At 40.9% G+C, this 13,549-nt stretch overlaps 1 protein-coding gene across 5 annotated transcripts in view; it reads right to left on the reverse strand.

Annotated features, from left to right (window-relative positions):
• Positions 1–2,153: 2,153 nt before the first annotated feature.
• The window catches only part of FAM107B (family with sequence similarity 107 member B), a gene marked incomplete at its 5' end in the record, with an annotated part of 221,910 nt that continues 210,514 nt past the window's right edge, over positions 2,154–13,549 (reverse strand). For all 5 annotated transcript variants that reach the window (XM_080811748.1, XM_080811750.1, XM_080811751.1 and 2 more), the window contains 2 exons: positions 2,154–4,914; positions 5,921–6,071. In XM_080811748.1, coding sequence (XP_080667874.1) covers positions 4,798–4,914; positions 5,921–6,071 — 268 coding nt within the window. In that variant the 3' untranslated portion in view covers positions 2,154–4,797. The remainder of the gene's footprint in view (positions 4,915–5,920; positions 6,072–13,549) is intronic.

Raw genomic sequence — 13,549 nt, forward strand, 5'->3', positions numbered from 1 at the left:
TGACTTGTAAATAGGTTTATGTACGTTATTTTTAATGCTGTGTTAACACTGTATTCAAGTATGATGGCTAATTTTATGTCAACCTGCCTGGGCCACAGGGTACCCAGATTAAACATTATTTCTGGGTGTGTCCATGAGTGTTACCAGAGGAGGCTGACATTTGGATCAATGGGCTCAGTAGGCAGCCCGCCCCACAACCAACCCACGGAGGGCCTGTGTGAACAGAACAAAAGAGGATGCAAAGAGGTTTCACTCCCTTTCTCTCCCTTTGCCTGACTTCCGAGCTGCAACAGGGGTCACCTGCTCTCAGACTGTGCGTTACACCTTCAGACTCAAGCTTAATCAAACCACTGGCTGGCTCTCCTGGTCTCCAGGATCCAGACAGCAGATGGTGGTATTCTCAGCCTCCATAATTGCGTGAGCCCATTCCTCGTGAGTCTATCTACCTACCTATCAATCAATCATATCTTTCACTAACTCTTTCTTATTTCTTCTTGGCTCTGTTTCTCTAGGGAACCCAAATTGACACATCCAGCATGGTTCACATATTATTTGAGGTTTGAAAGGTACAAAATAGGCATACTAAAGCTGCAGTTCTCAAGAGATTTGAGATAATTTAATTTAAATTCACAATCAATGCTTAAAATATCCAAGAAAAACCTGTTTTCTTCCTTGATAATTCAGCCACAAAGCCTATAGGCAGGGCCAGAGTGGGGACAGTGCTGAGTGAAGGCAGGAGATAGATTAGGTTATGGGGTGGGATGGGGTGTGTGAAAATGAGTAAGTACACGGAGGCGGCGTTCACTGCGAGAGAAAGAAGCTACACATAACGAAAGAGGAAAGGTAGAAGGTAGTACTAGGTTAGATTTGAGAGTATTAATATGAACTCGTGATTTTCAGTAACTAGAAACATAAAAATAAGTATCAGTGCAGATGTGTAAATATATATTCACACTGACACACAGATATATATTCCCCAACCTCAAGGGGCCTGGGAGCAACAACACCCAAGCAGCAATCAGCACACTCTCAATAAATAACCAAGTGTCCTTTGTACTGGACTCTGGTTGGCAATTACCATCTTGCAGGATATCTAGGAACAAGTGCGAAGATGTTGAAAACATGCCTAGTTGATAGACTGCATCTTTCTAAGAGGAAACAAAAAGGAAGAAATTGTAATTGTGAGGCTACCTCATAAAGATTTTATTTATCCTAAGATCTTAGAAAGAAAACACTCCATTTCATTATACTAGTAAATGTAAGCCTGCCAGTTTTATTCTAATACTTTTTGGCTGCCCTTGGCATTTCAAACATTATCAAACACTTTAACTGCCCTGTCTTTTTTTCAAATCTGTAACTCTTACTCTAAGAAACAAACAAGCATGGAGTGGCTCTAGGAAACAGAGTAACAGCCTCAGAACTGCCCCCCTGGGGTTTGCCTGCTTGCATTCCAAGAATGAAGCTATGGCACAAATCACTTTGGAGCACGTCTATCCACTGCATTGGTCTTTAGAGCTCACAGTATACCCTTAGAGGTGGGACAGCTACACTGCCCTGAGTAGATCTGATTTTCAAAACAGAGTCCAAAGACACTAGCAGTTGGGTCATCAAGGTGAGTAATGATTGGGGGCTGGAAAATAAAGGCACAAAGAGACCAGAATCTCCCAACTATTTTAACTAACAGTACAAAGTCATCAAGTGTAGATTTTCCCAAAGTAACTTTTTGAGGATAATGTAAATTTAGCTGAAAAAGCAGAATAATTTCATGGTCACGCGTCAAATATGTCATACGTACGAGCTCACGGCATTAAAAAATAGCCCTTACCAACATATACCTCCACAGTCCTACCAAGCCACCTAAAATTCAGAATACTTTGATCTGAAGGGCTGACCGCGGCTACTAACATACCACGTTTTATACAAAAAGTAGCATGATCCCTTAGCATGAATTTGTTTGACACAGTGAACTGTCAGCCTAACGGACACAAGGCTCCAGAGGACATAACTGATTTGGGGCAGGAGGGAGACCGCTGTCAAGAGGACAGTCACCAAAGGGAGACCTAAAAGCCCCTTTTACCCCTTGAGCTGAATGCAATGCTCCCACCCTCAGTGCCAGACATCCATCTCTAACAGAAGAGACAAACACAGCTTCATGGTCCAAGCATGTGGTGATTTTTATTAAGAATAACTTTGGTTCTAAGAATTCCACCCTCAATTCTGTAATACTTTCCATTAAAAACAATTGTACAAGAGCAAATACAAAAAATATTAAATTATGAAAACAAATCCATTAAGGCTCCCTTTATATATATTATATACACTCAAACAAGTCAAGATTTTTCAGAGTAGAAGAATAAAGTCAACGTTTGTTGTAGCTTAGAAAGCAACACTACCAGGAGACTATAAAACACTGAACTAGTTTAAGAAAACCATAGAGTGGAAAAATGGAGCCATTTTGGTCAAAAAGTGGCTCAAAGCACAAAACTGCTTGTATGTTCACAAGTCCTAGGAGTTTGGACTGTCCAGTATGAATGTGTGGAGGAGAGACAGGCACCCTCTGAAACTCGGGCTTGTGAGCCTAGCTGATCTGACAATTTCAGAGAGCTTCTCACCTGTACATCCCACCGTTTGGTCATAAGACATCACTTCACACTATTTACAAGTCTTTTGGCCAGACTTTGTACTACTCACCACACGTCACTGTGCCGACTGGTGAGTGAGACTGGGAGGGACATGTTTCTGTAATTCTTCCCAGTGAGGAATGAATTCTGGGTAAGTTCTAGGAAGAGAATCGGTCCTGCTAATAGGGCCTCTCAGGGCCCTTGAAAATTTCATCAAGCGGCAGAATTGCTTCAAGGGCACAGGACTTAAGATCCAACATCCAGTTAGGTGAAAAGCTATGAGCCAGTTCTGAATCTTCATTTTGCAAATCTCATCATCAGCCCAAATACACAAAGAAAGCACTCCAATCAACGTGTGATCAGAAAGGTACTTTGAAGATGATCATTTAGCATACTTTCTTCTCTCAAAGTTTAGAAGGATGGAAAAAACCAGTTACCACTCCATCCTCCGAAAGCAAACTATCAGAGAGCAACATTTTATCTTAAGCATCTCACGTTTTTCATTAATACTTACTGACGAGAAATCACCCACTTCAGGTGTAACCGACATGTTCTCTGACTAGCAGTATATTGTCATTGTGGTTACCTTTATCTTGTTTACAAGAGGGTTGAATATGAACCTGTCAGCTATGAAAACTAAAGCATTCCCACGGAAAGCTAATTTCTACTATGCTTATTAGGATTAGAAGCTCGGGATCCAGTTTTAAAAGAAGTTTAAGATGACTCTTCACTGTAGAAATGATTGGCTGGATCATCTCGATGGATGTTACTGAATCCACATAAATTCCTCCAGATCAACCCAAGTAGAATATATCCCTGCCCATACCAGCAGTAATAAAATGCATTTTGCGTCAGGATTTTGCTGCTTGCCTGGGACTTCACTTCGAGTAGCAAGCTGGCTAGCATGCGGAAGCTGGGCAGCCTCTCCCCTCACCTTGGTGCTTCCTGAGAGGCAGGACAGTAGTCATCACCGCCAACAGGGCAGTGGAACAATCTTTCTTCACAAGAAAAAAAAAAAAAAAAGACAAAGCAATATGTGATCTTTAATCTGAAATTTTCAAAATTTGGATTTAATGAATCTCAAAATGAACAAATGCTACCAACCTTCTACCTAGGCCTCCTGGAGACCAACCTACATTTGTTTCACATTAAAATACCCAAAGAACTCCTCCTTGCCCAGCTCCCAATGGGAGCGCCCCCCACACTGCTCTCAAAGATTTGCACCCTCTATTTTTGACACTGAAGTTGGGTAATATGGACTAGTTTTTCTTCTCCAACGAATTGGGAGACTGTTTCATATACAAGGACTAGCTCAGCAAGAAATTCAAAAGCGAAACAAAACAAAACGAAACAAAATTCTAACAGTCATCAAAGCAATAGGTGGATTTATATGATGTTCCTTCTCCGAACTGGAATGTCATCATGGAACATTCTAGTATCAGAGAACCCAAAGGAATTAAAATAAGATCAAGATGAATATTTATGTGTTTTTCTGTATCTTTTACATGTATTTGTTTCCATATTTTTATGAATTTTTTTCCATATTTTTAACCTTCTCACCCTATTTCTGAATCTGAATGTCAACAAGGGTAAAAGCTGTGCTCAATATTAACACTCTCGGGTGTCAATATAACACAGGTCCAAGTGTAATGAAACGAGACAGCTCTGGAGTCTCAAAAGGGACTTTACACATGTTGGGTGTAACAGGTCAAATACCGTCCTATCTGATCTAAATTATCTAACAGAAAACTAAAGGAAGAAACAAAACACATTTTCTTTAGGTTTTAGAACAAAAAAAGGCTCTATGCCCCCATTAAACTTGGACTAGAAGGAAAAACCAGGTAGTGCAACTTTCTAGAATTTATTCCAGTGTCCTCTTTCTTTTTTGCTGTTGTGGGGTTTTTGTTTTTGTTTAGGTCTCTGAACACAGGTTCACTTATCCCAACTTAAGTGCTGGTCAACATCCTTCGTTTGGCGAATAGGAATCGCAACGGTCACAGATCATTTATCCACCCAGACTGTAGGAAAACCAAAACCAAATCCTTCTTAAAGTAACAGTTCTGTGCTGGCTGGGGTTCTCGCCAGGGGCTTCGGCCCTGAGATTAAGCGTTGAGGAGGCGCGCGCTCACAGCTTCCCTGCGTGGTGGCCCAGGCGCGCCGTCTCCATCGCCGGGGCCTACGACTCCTGCGCTTGGGCCACTTCTTGGCCTGTTCTCCTGAGATTGCCTTTAACCTTCACAAACTCTGGGGCATTTTCTTGTTCTTCTTGCAATTTCTGCTTCTCAAGTTCAAGCTAAATGAAATTCAGAAACAGGACAATTATTTACATACTGAGAGGCTTTCCAAAACATTCCTTCACTTTCCAAAGTCCCTAACACCTTCTGTTTCCCAGTGAAAGACATTCTCTCCTGGTCTCCATCTTACGTGGATATACGCTCGTCTGCATACGGGCCCTGGGCTCGTCCTGTGCGGGAGCAGCAGCCCTCTGGTTGGTACTATCAGCAATACCAGAGACGACGAGAACCCGAAATCAAAGCTAAGCAAACAAGCTCCTGAGACCAGGGCACAGTTGGCTCTGCGCGCAGTTTCGGTGAAGTTGAATTTCACTCAATTGCTTGCTCTCCCGACACTCTGCTGTGAGTTCAGGGATATTCCCCAGTTTGGGCTTTGCCTCCTGAATCTCTTCTAAGTCCTCAGTAGAATCCTTGTCTTTACTTTGAATGTATGCTAGCCCATTTGCTGACATTCTGTCTCATATTTTCCTTTTATGCAATAAACATTTACATCTGATAGGTCTGGCAAATTCTGCTTGTTCCAACAGCCTTATTTCTCAGGACAGAAAAGATAACTTTTGAGATGAGTCAAACATAGAAAGACAAATACTGCATGATCTCTCTCATATGTGGAATCTAAAAAAACCCCAAAATTATAAAAGCAGAGAGTAAAACGGTGGCTCCCAGGGGCTGGGGAGATGGGAGAGATGCTGTTTAAGGGTATGTACTTGCAGCCGGTAGATGCAGAAGTCCTGGAAGACCCCACACACAGAACAGTGATTACAGTCAACAAAACTACTATGGACATCCAACTTGCTGAGTAACTAGATCTTCACTGTTCCCAGCACCAGGAGCAATGTAGCTCTGTGATGTGACAGAGGTGCTAGCTAAGCCTTCAGGGCCAAACATACCACAGTAAAAATGTACCAAGTCAACATGCTGTGTGCCTTAAAGTTACACAATACTGAATGTCAGATTTATCTCAATAAAGGAAAAAAAACAACTTTTCAACCCCATCACTCTAACCTGCTCCAGCTTCTGTTGCCGTTTTAATAGCTCTATTTCCAAGTCAGATTTCTTCTTTTGTGCTTCTTCTTCTTTCTGCTTTATTACTTGATCTCGTTTTCTCTTTTCCATTACTTTCTGCAATTCTGGCTTATTCTGAGGGGCAAGACCCCTGCAAATAAAGAAAGAAAGAAAGAACAAAATTAGAAAGTTTTAATCTAAAAAAAAAGAAAAGAGAAGAAAACAAAGTTTTAATCCAATGGACACATCCTTCATAAACAGAAATTTAGTTTAAGGTATCAGCCACAGAAAACAAGTCTACTGAATTAGCATTACTGTGATGTCTACTACCAGTAAGTCAACACTGTTGGTACCAGAAATTCACGAGCATGAAAGAAAGGGCAAGAACAACTTCCAAGGGTAAGCAAAATCCACTCATTCAATAAAAATGTACTGAGCACCTACTGTGTGCCAGATACTAGCCTATGCAAAGGTTAGTGAGAATGGTTTGGGGTGGGGAAGGTTGGAACAGCATGCTCATTCGGTGGGTATTAAGGTCACTCATGATGATGATGGAGATGGAGAAGAAGATGGCGGAGATGGAGATGATGGAGAAGATGGAGATGATGGAGAAGATGGAGATGACAGAGATGGAGAGGCCAGAGATGGTGGAGATGGTGACGATAGAGATGCCCAGAATATGAGGTGCCTCCACGTGAAGTTTTGGGGGAGGCTTCCCAAGATGGAGCCCCTGATCCCATGTACTGAAAGTAACCAGAGACAGGCTAGCACAGAAATTTAAATAGCAAAATGGCCCTGGACTCCTCTTCCAAAATTCTCAGATCTGTCAGAGGGCTCTTGAATATGTGCAGGTACATCTGAGATGTCATCAGCTCCCAGGGGCGCATGGCCACGGGGATCTCTGCTCCCAAGACTCCCAGTGCTCCTTGCAGTGGGACCACTTCAGATGTGCAGTTTACCACTGATGATGGATGGACATTAGGCTGCAGGGAAAGTCTACATTTCTGACAAAGAAACAAGGCTGCCATCTCTTCAGATGGGCAGAAACAAAACCAAAACTTAGATCATTCACTAGCAACCCTCCACCCAAAATCTCTGGGGTAATTCAAGGGCATCTCCTTAGATGGAATGTCTATGTTTACTGTTAGGTAGGACACTCCTCGTCTCTAGTTTTCTACCATTTCTTCAATACTTCTCCATCCAGGCTTTCAAGGTGCTGGCTTTGCCAGCCTACCTTCTCCTATCTTTCCTTTCTCTGTAGCAAGTCTCCACTAGCTCTAAGTCATCTCAACTTGATATTAACATTTACTAAGAGCCTTTAAAATAAAAATGAAACCACAAAATAGGAAGAACACTGTCAGTTTCAGACAACACAGGGCTTAAGTGACAGTGTGCACAGTCACTCTCATGCATCCACACACGTGCACACTTGACCCAAAAGGGACTCAGGCTTTTCTGGGCAGCAAGAGGGGCCCTGATGAATCCACCGTACTGAGATAGGTCCAGGCACTTTCCCATGCACCTTCTGGTCCTGCTGATGGTGACTGCTAGTCTATAAATCAGGAACGTCTACCTGAGTGGTTGTTCTCTAAACTATGTCAATCAACCAATGTGTCTCAGCATCTAGGAGTCATCTGAGTAACCGTTAAATCTAACAACAATTTCTGAAGTGTGTGCTCTCAGCAACACACTCATCTCAATGTTCTTTCAAGCTCACACTATCACATCTGTGAATGAATTCTCAATTTCACACTTCTTCATTTATCTAACTATAATTTTTAGAAATTTGGCATCTCTTCTATCTACATTTTTTTAAATCGCCAATTTTTCAGAGTTGTGGTTTACAGACTAAAGATCAGTATATTCCATCACTACAGATAAAGGATAGCCAAAATAACATACATGTCTCCACTTTCCCAATTTTATCAAAAGCAGAACTTTTGATAAAAAAGGAGAAAAGTACTAAAATTCATTCCAAAAAAGGAGGCAAAAGACATGTGTAACTTTTATAATTTATTTACAGTTTGTTTTGCAGTTACTAAGATCTTATGATGTCGACAGAAGTATGGACAGACGATTCTGGAAATATTACGTGCAATAAAAACTGCTTATGGTACTTTGCTCACAACAAATGTAGGAAAATTTGTTTGTAAATAATCTGAGTAAAGACCTGCTTAGTTTCATGATTATTAAAATGCCTCAGTGTGATACAACAGACAGAATTAAGGGATTTAAATTTGAGGATTAAGAATTTAGCTATCTGCATCATTTAAATTTCAAACATTTTCCTTTCCCTTTATTTCACTGACAAAATTAACCTCAACGGTTATTAAATTCTCCCGGATTATGCAAAGGCTGTTGAACAAACTTTGATGTATGAACACTAAGCTGACGTTCTGTTGCAGCCTATGAATGGGTTTAAGTAATATCCAGTATTCATTTTCTAGTCAAAGATTTCACACAATGGTGGCAGTAAGATAAAATACTTAGTCACAGAAGGCTCAGGAAAATGGTGCTTATCTGATAAATGCTCTGCACTTACAGCAGTCAAAAAGTCATACAAATTTAGTTAATATTTTATCACAGCAGATCACTTCACTTTCTGTGCTGAATGGAGAAAGTCAAGCACTAACCATATGATTCTGAGTCAAAAACTGGACCAGATTACAGAGAGAGTGTCCAAAGACAGAAACGAGACTCTCCAAATCTCCTAAAGACTACAGTGTCATTCTGTGCACGGTTAATAGTTGATTTGCTTTAATCAATTGTGACATATATAATTAACAAGTACTTGCAATTCCTTTATGACTGATAGGTGCTCAAGTCCTGGTGGCTTTGAACTGCTCAACACCAACAGTTATTTCTGAGTCTGCTTCCTGTGGCTGTGACGTGACAGAAGGCCAAGACAATTTTTTAGAATACATGCCCTAGGGACACCTGAGTGGCACAGTAGGTCAAGCATCCGACTCTTGGTTTTGGCTCAGATTGTGATCTCAGGGTCGTGGGATTGAGTCCCATGTCAGGACCCCCACTCAACATGGAGTCCATTTAAGTTTCTCTTTCCTTCTCCCTTGCCCCTCCCCCATCTCTAAAATAAATTAATTTTAAAAATTAATGTGTTCTTTACAAAATAATGGATTAGGTAACATATGTAAAATAAAAAGTAAAAGCACACCCAAACTCCTCCTGTTAAACAAATCTTGGGAGCACCACTTACCGTTTATTCTGTGTGGTCAGAACTGTACAAGGTAGAGGGCCTGGCCCCATGATGCTTCCCATTCCCACACCTAGAAATAACTAAGAGTCTGGTCTGTGCTCTTCCATACTTTCCACAGCCTTGCAGAGCAGGTCCTCATTCTTCCCAACATCTGCCCAAGACCTCACAGTACAGAGGTCCCAAAATTTTCCCACTCCCTGACAGACATTTAGGTTATTTCCCATTGTTCCCTGTTAAAAGCAATGAGGCAATGAACTTCCGTATACATGTACACTTACACTCTTATGTAAATATTTCTGTTGGCTAGATTCATAGACATAGAACCACTAGCTAAGCTTCTACACATTTTATATTTTGATGGGTATTGCCAAACTGCCCTCCAAAAAAGGCTGCAACAATTTATATTTCCACCATCGTGATGTAATGTACAGACAACTTTTAAAGTTGTGTTTTAGATTTCACATAAACCACTGAGTACATCCAGGGGCAGACTGGAAGGATCTACACTCACTCCACCTCTACCCCAGATGCATAAAGCCCCTAAAGGGGAAATTCCCTCCTCACCTGGGAGCACGTGGAGCCAGAGGCAAGGGCTGGCCCAGACCCTAACAGAACAGCTCCCCACCCACACAGCCAAACATCTCCTGGCCCAATTTTTTATTTAGGATGGAGGGGGAGGGCTGCATTTGGATTTCAAGCCCTTCACCTTTAATCTTGGAATCCTCTGCTGTGGCCTGTCTTATCTACATTTTTGCCTTGAGCCATTTCTACCTGCAGGGATTCTAAATGCAAAGACTTCTAACTCAGTTTCCCATGTTTTTTCCCACCTGATACAGCAGCAAGTATCTACTGAAGAACTCTATGTTTAGCAAAGCATACAAGATGAAGATCAACTAAAAACACAGGGAAGTAGAAACCACTGACTGGAGGGTACAAGCCAAAGAACCAATTTTAGGGATGCGTTTAAGTGACTGGGTATTCTCTAGGTGTGGCCAAAAGTACTCATTGTAGAGAAGACAGAATCCCTGTAAGTTATATAGGAATACCCCTATATTTTTAAGACTTCCTGAATGCTCATCTTTCAACTACAAAAAATAATGCCTCTTGAAATAATGTCACTGGGAACACCTACAGAACCGAAGAACCTGACCAAGGGTCCTCATAATCAGACCTAATGGCAGACTGCAACCAGCTCAAAATGTAAAGACTTTTAATCTAACTAACCAGTGACTCTGCTTTTCTCTTATGATCTCTAAAATAGCACAGGGAGGGAAAACTGAATGGGAAGAAATCAGAGAGGGAGATGAATCATGAGAGACTCTGGAGTCCGGAACCAAACTGAGGGTTACAGAAGGATGGGGGGTGGGGGGAGGGAGTAACGGGGTATGCAACTAATGAATCATTAAACACTACGTCAAAAACCAATGATGTATTATATGTTGGCTAATTGAACATAATAAAAAAAATAATAAAAATAAAATGTAACCTGAAAAGTTCTGTGAAACAACTGCTCCAGGGCTTTGAGCCAAATTTGTGTCTCTGTAGAGCAAAGGTACAGGGCTCCAAAGAACACTCGCGTCGTGTGGATCTCACTGCTGTCTTCCCTCTCTTTTCTCTGTTTTTTCTGACAGATATTATTACTCTACCTGACTTATCTGTATGGGCTACCTTTAATTTTATGTTTATTCTCTGAGTTTTCTCTTATTTACATGTCAAATAAGGGTGACCCCAACATAACACACACTGGGTTATTGGAAAGATCACTGGATAAGATAAAATATGAGAAGGCCCTTTACGAACTGTAGAAAAGCAAGCAGACTTTTGTTACGATACAAACCAGTCATCAAGTACAATTATCCTTTAACCAAACATATTATCCATGTGAAACCTCCTGTCATTTGGCACGAAAATTTAGAAATAAAAACCCCACAGTCTCTAGCAAGTATATACGATGGAAGACGAATAGAAGAAAAAAACTGTTGGAGAGCTTTCACTTCACAAACTGGGTGTATTTCTAATGACAGGACTGCACCAAATTAAGACCTTATCTTGAAAGACCTGAAAACATAGGATGAGATATATTCATTTGATTTTTGAACCTTCCTTCTTCCTGCCTTTTCTTTCTTTTACCCTTTAGGGAAAAAGAGGGAAAAGCAACGGGGATTTCCTGATGATGCTCCATGGGAAGTGGAACATGGATGGGACTAATAAGCATTTATTATACAACAGTCATTTTAGTAGGTATTCATATATGTTATTATTTAAGTTTTCAAAGAAGGATATCTTTACCTCCCACTTTATAGATGAAGACACATATCTCAGGAAGGGGGAACTTGTCCAAGGTCGGAAAGGTAGGTCAAGTTAAATGGCAAATGCACATTTAAATGATTTCCTCTAACCTCAAAGGACATCCTCTCTACACTATGGTACTCAATGGAACAGAGTATTCTCCAAAATTACTTGAGTTGGGCCTAACTAAAGAGTTAACTGTGTAATAAATAAAGAAAAGAAATCATGGGCCAGAGAAAATTAGACAGAAGGGGGTCCATTTTCACAGAGAGTGCCTATTCTAGAAAATCTGGCAACAGATTCAATTATACAAACCTGTTTGTTTTAGAGAGATATAACCCAGGGCACTAAATATATTTTTGTAGCCTGTAATTCAGAGAACAGTTGTTCTGCCAATTTTGGTTTTACCTTCGCTTCTATTCTGACTTGGAGCCTTTTCATAGATATAACAGGAAAACAAACAACAAAACCCAGTTTGAGCTAGAATGTCCCTCAGAGATGTCCCCTACTCCCATTTTACAGATAAGGGAACGGAGGTCCATGAATGAAAAGACAATCAGGAAACTAGTTAGTGGTGACTGCTACTCTTTTAGAGTGCACCAAACTTTTTTTTTTTTTTTAAAGATCTTATTTATTTGTCAGAGTGAGAGAGAATGAGCACACAAGCAGGGGGAGTGGCAGGCAGGAGGAGAAGCAGGCTCCCTGCTGAGGAAAGAGCCTGATGTGGGACTTGATCCCAGAACCCTAGGATCATACCTGAGCCAAAGCCAGATACTTAACTGACTGAGCCACCCGGGCATCCCTATATCAAACTTTTGATCTTCCTACCAAAATGCAGGCATCATTTCCCAGCCAAGACTGCCTCCAAATTCTGTGGCTCTGTTTAGGAATGTACACATTCCTGTTTTGCTTTGGTCACAATGATACCAAATCTATATATTTCTTTTATGTGACAAAGACAGTTAGAAGCTAAGCACTTATCCAGAAGGGATCAAACTTGCATTCAATTTAAGCAGCATGAATCCAATGGCATACTAGTGCATGCTGGTAACAAAAAGGGAGGAAAGCACATTCCTAGCCTAGAGGAAGGGTAGACTCTGAATTCCTCACTCTGAATTCCTCAACAGGAGTTATGAGTTCTGGCAGGGGGGTGCACTGGGGAAGAAGGACTACCTCATCACCTCTAAAATTAGGCCTTCCCTCTAAAAACATGACCCTACTATTTAACTTGGTCTATATACCCTTCAGTGTAATGAAAGCTAACAAGGTCTTGGTAAGGAGTTGGGTGATGACCAACCTGTGGTCCCACAATTCAGATCAACAGTTTCATTCCGTAGAACTGGGGATAGTTCTAAGGGAAGCTTACTAGGTCTTTAAATAATATAAGTAACTTTGTGTCCTAATGAATAAAACTAACTTTGTATCCTCAGCTCTCCTAGTCACCTGGCCCTGCCCAAAATCACTTAAAAAGCAGACTACATCAACCCAACCTCCAAAAGTTTTTATGGTACATATGGAGCTAACAAATAGTTGACAAAAAAGATAAAAAGGTAGGGTGCCTGGGTGGCTTTGTCATTAAGCATCTGCCTTCGGCTTGGGTCATGATCCTAGGGTCCTGGGATCAAGCCCCGCATCAGGCTCCCTGCTCCGTGGGGAACCTGCTTCTCCCTCTCCCACTCCTTCTGCTGTGTTCCTTCTCTTGCTGTTTCTCTGTCTCTCCCTGTCAAATAAATAAATCAAATCTTAAAAAAAAAAAAAAAAGAAGAAGATAAAAAAGGTAAATGTTTTCTCCCCTCCAAAAAAATAATAAAAATGATCATAGTAATAATTTTAAATGTTACTTAAAAAAAAAAAAGAGGGCTTTTGTCTATTATTAAGTTGTGGTAGTTCTAGAGACTTCTTCCTGCCACTCACAAATGCAGGCTGTATTTACCTTGGATTCCCACACTTCCCCAAACATAAGAGGAAAATTCAAAATTTTTACAAATCCAAGAAAGAATGTATTTCTTTTCAACTTAGGATACTCTCTTTCATCCTTAACTGACGCCCTTCCAACCAAATTCCATAATTCGTGTCCTCTTGAGAAGGGGACAGGCTCTATTGCCCACAGCGTAAGAGCGGTA

Source organism: Martes martes (assembly GCF_963455335.1).
Source record: "Martes martes genome assembly, chromosome: 8".
Taxonomy (NCBI): Eukaryota; Metazoa; Chordata; class Mammalia; order Carnivora; family Mustelidae; genus Martes; species Martes martes.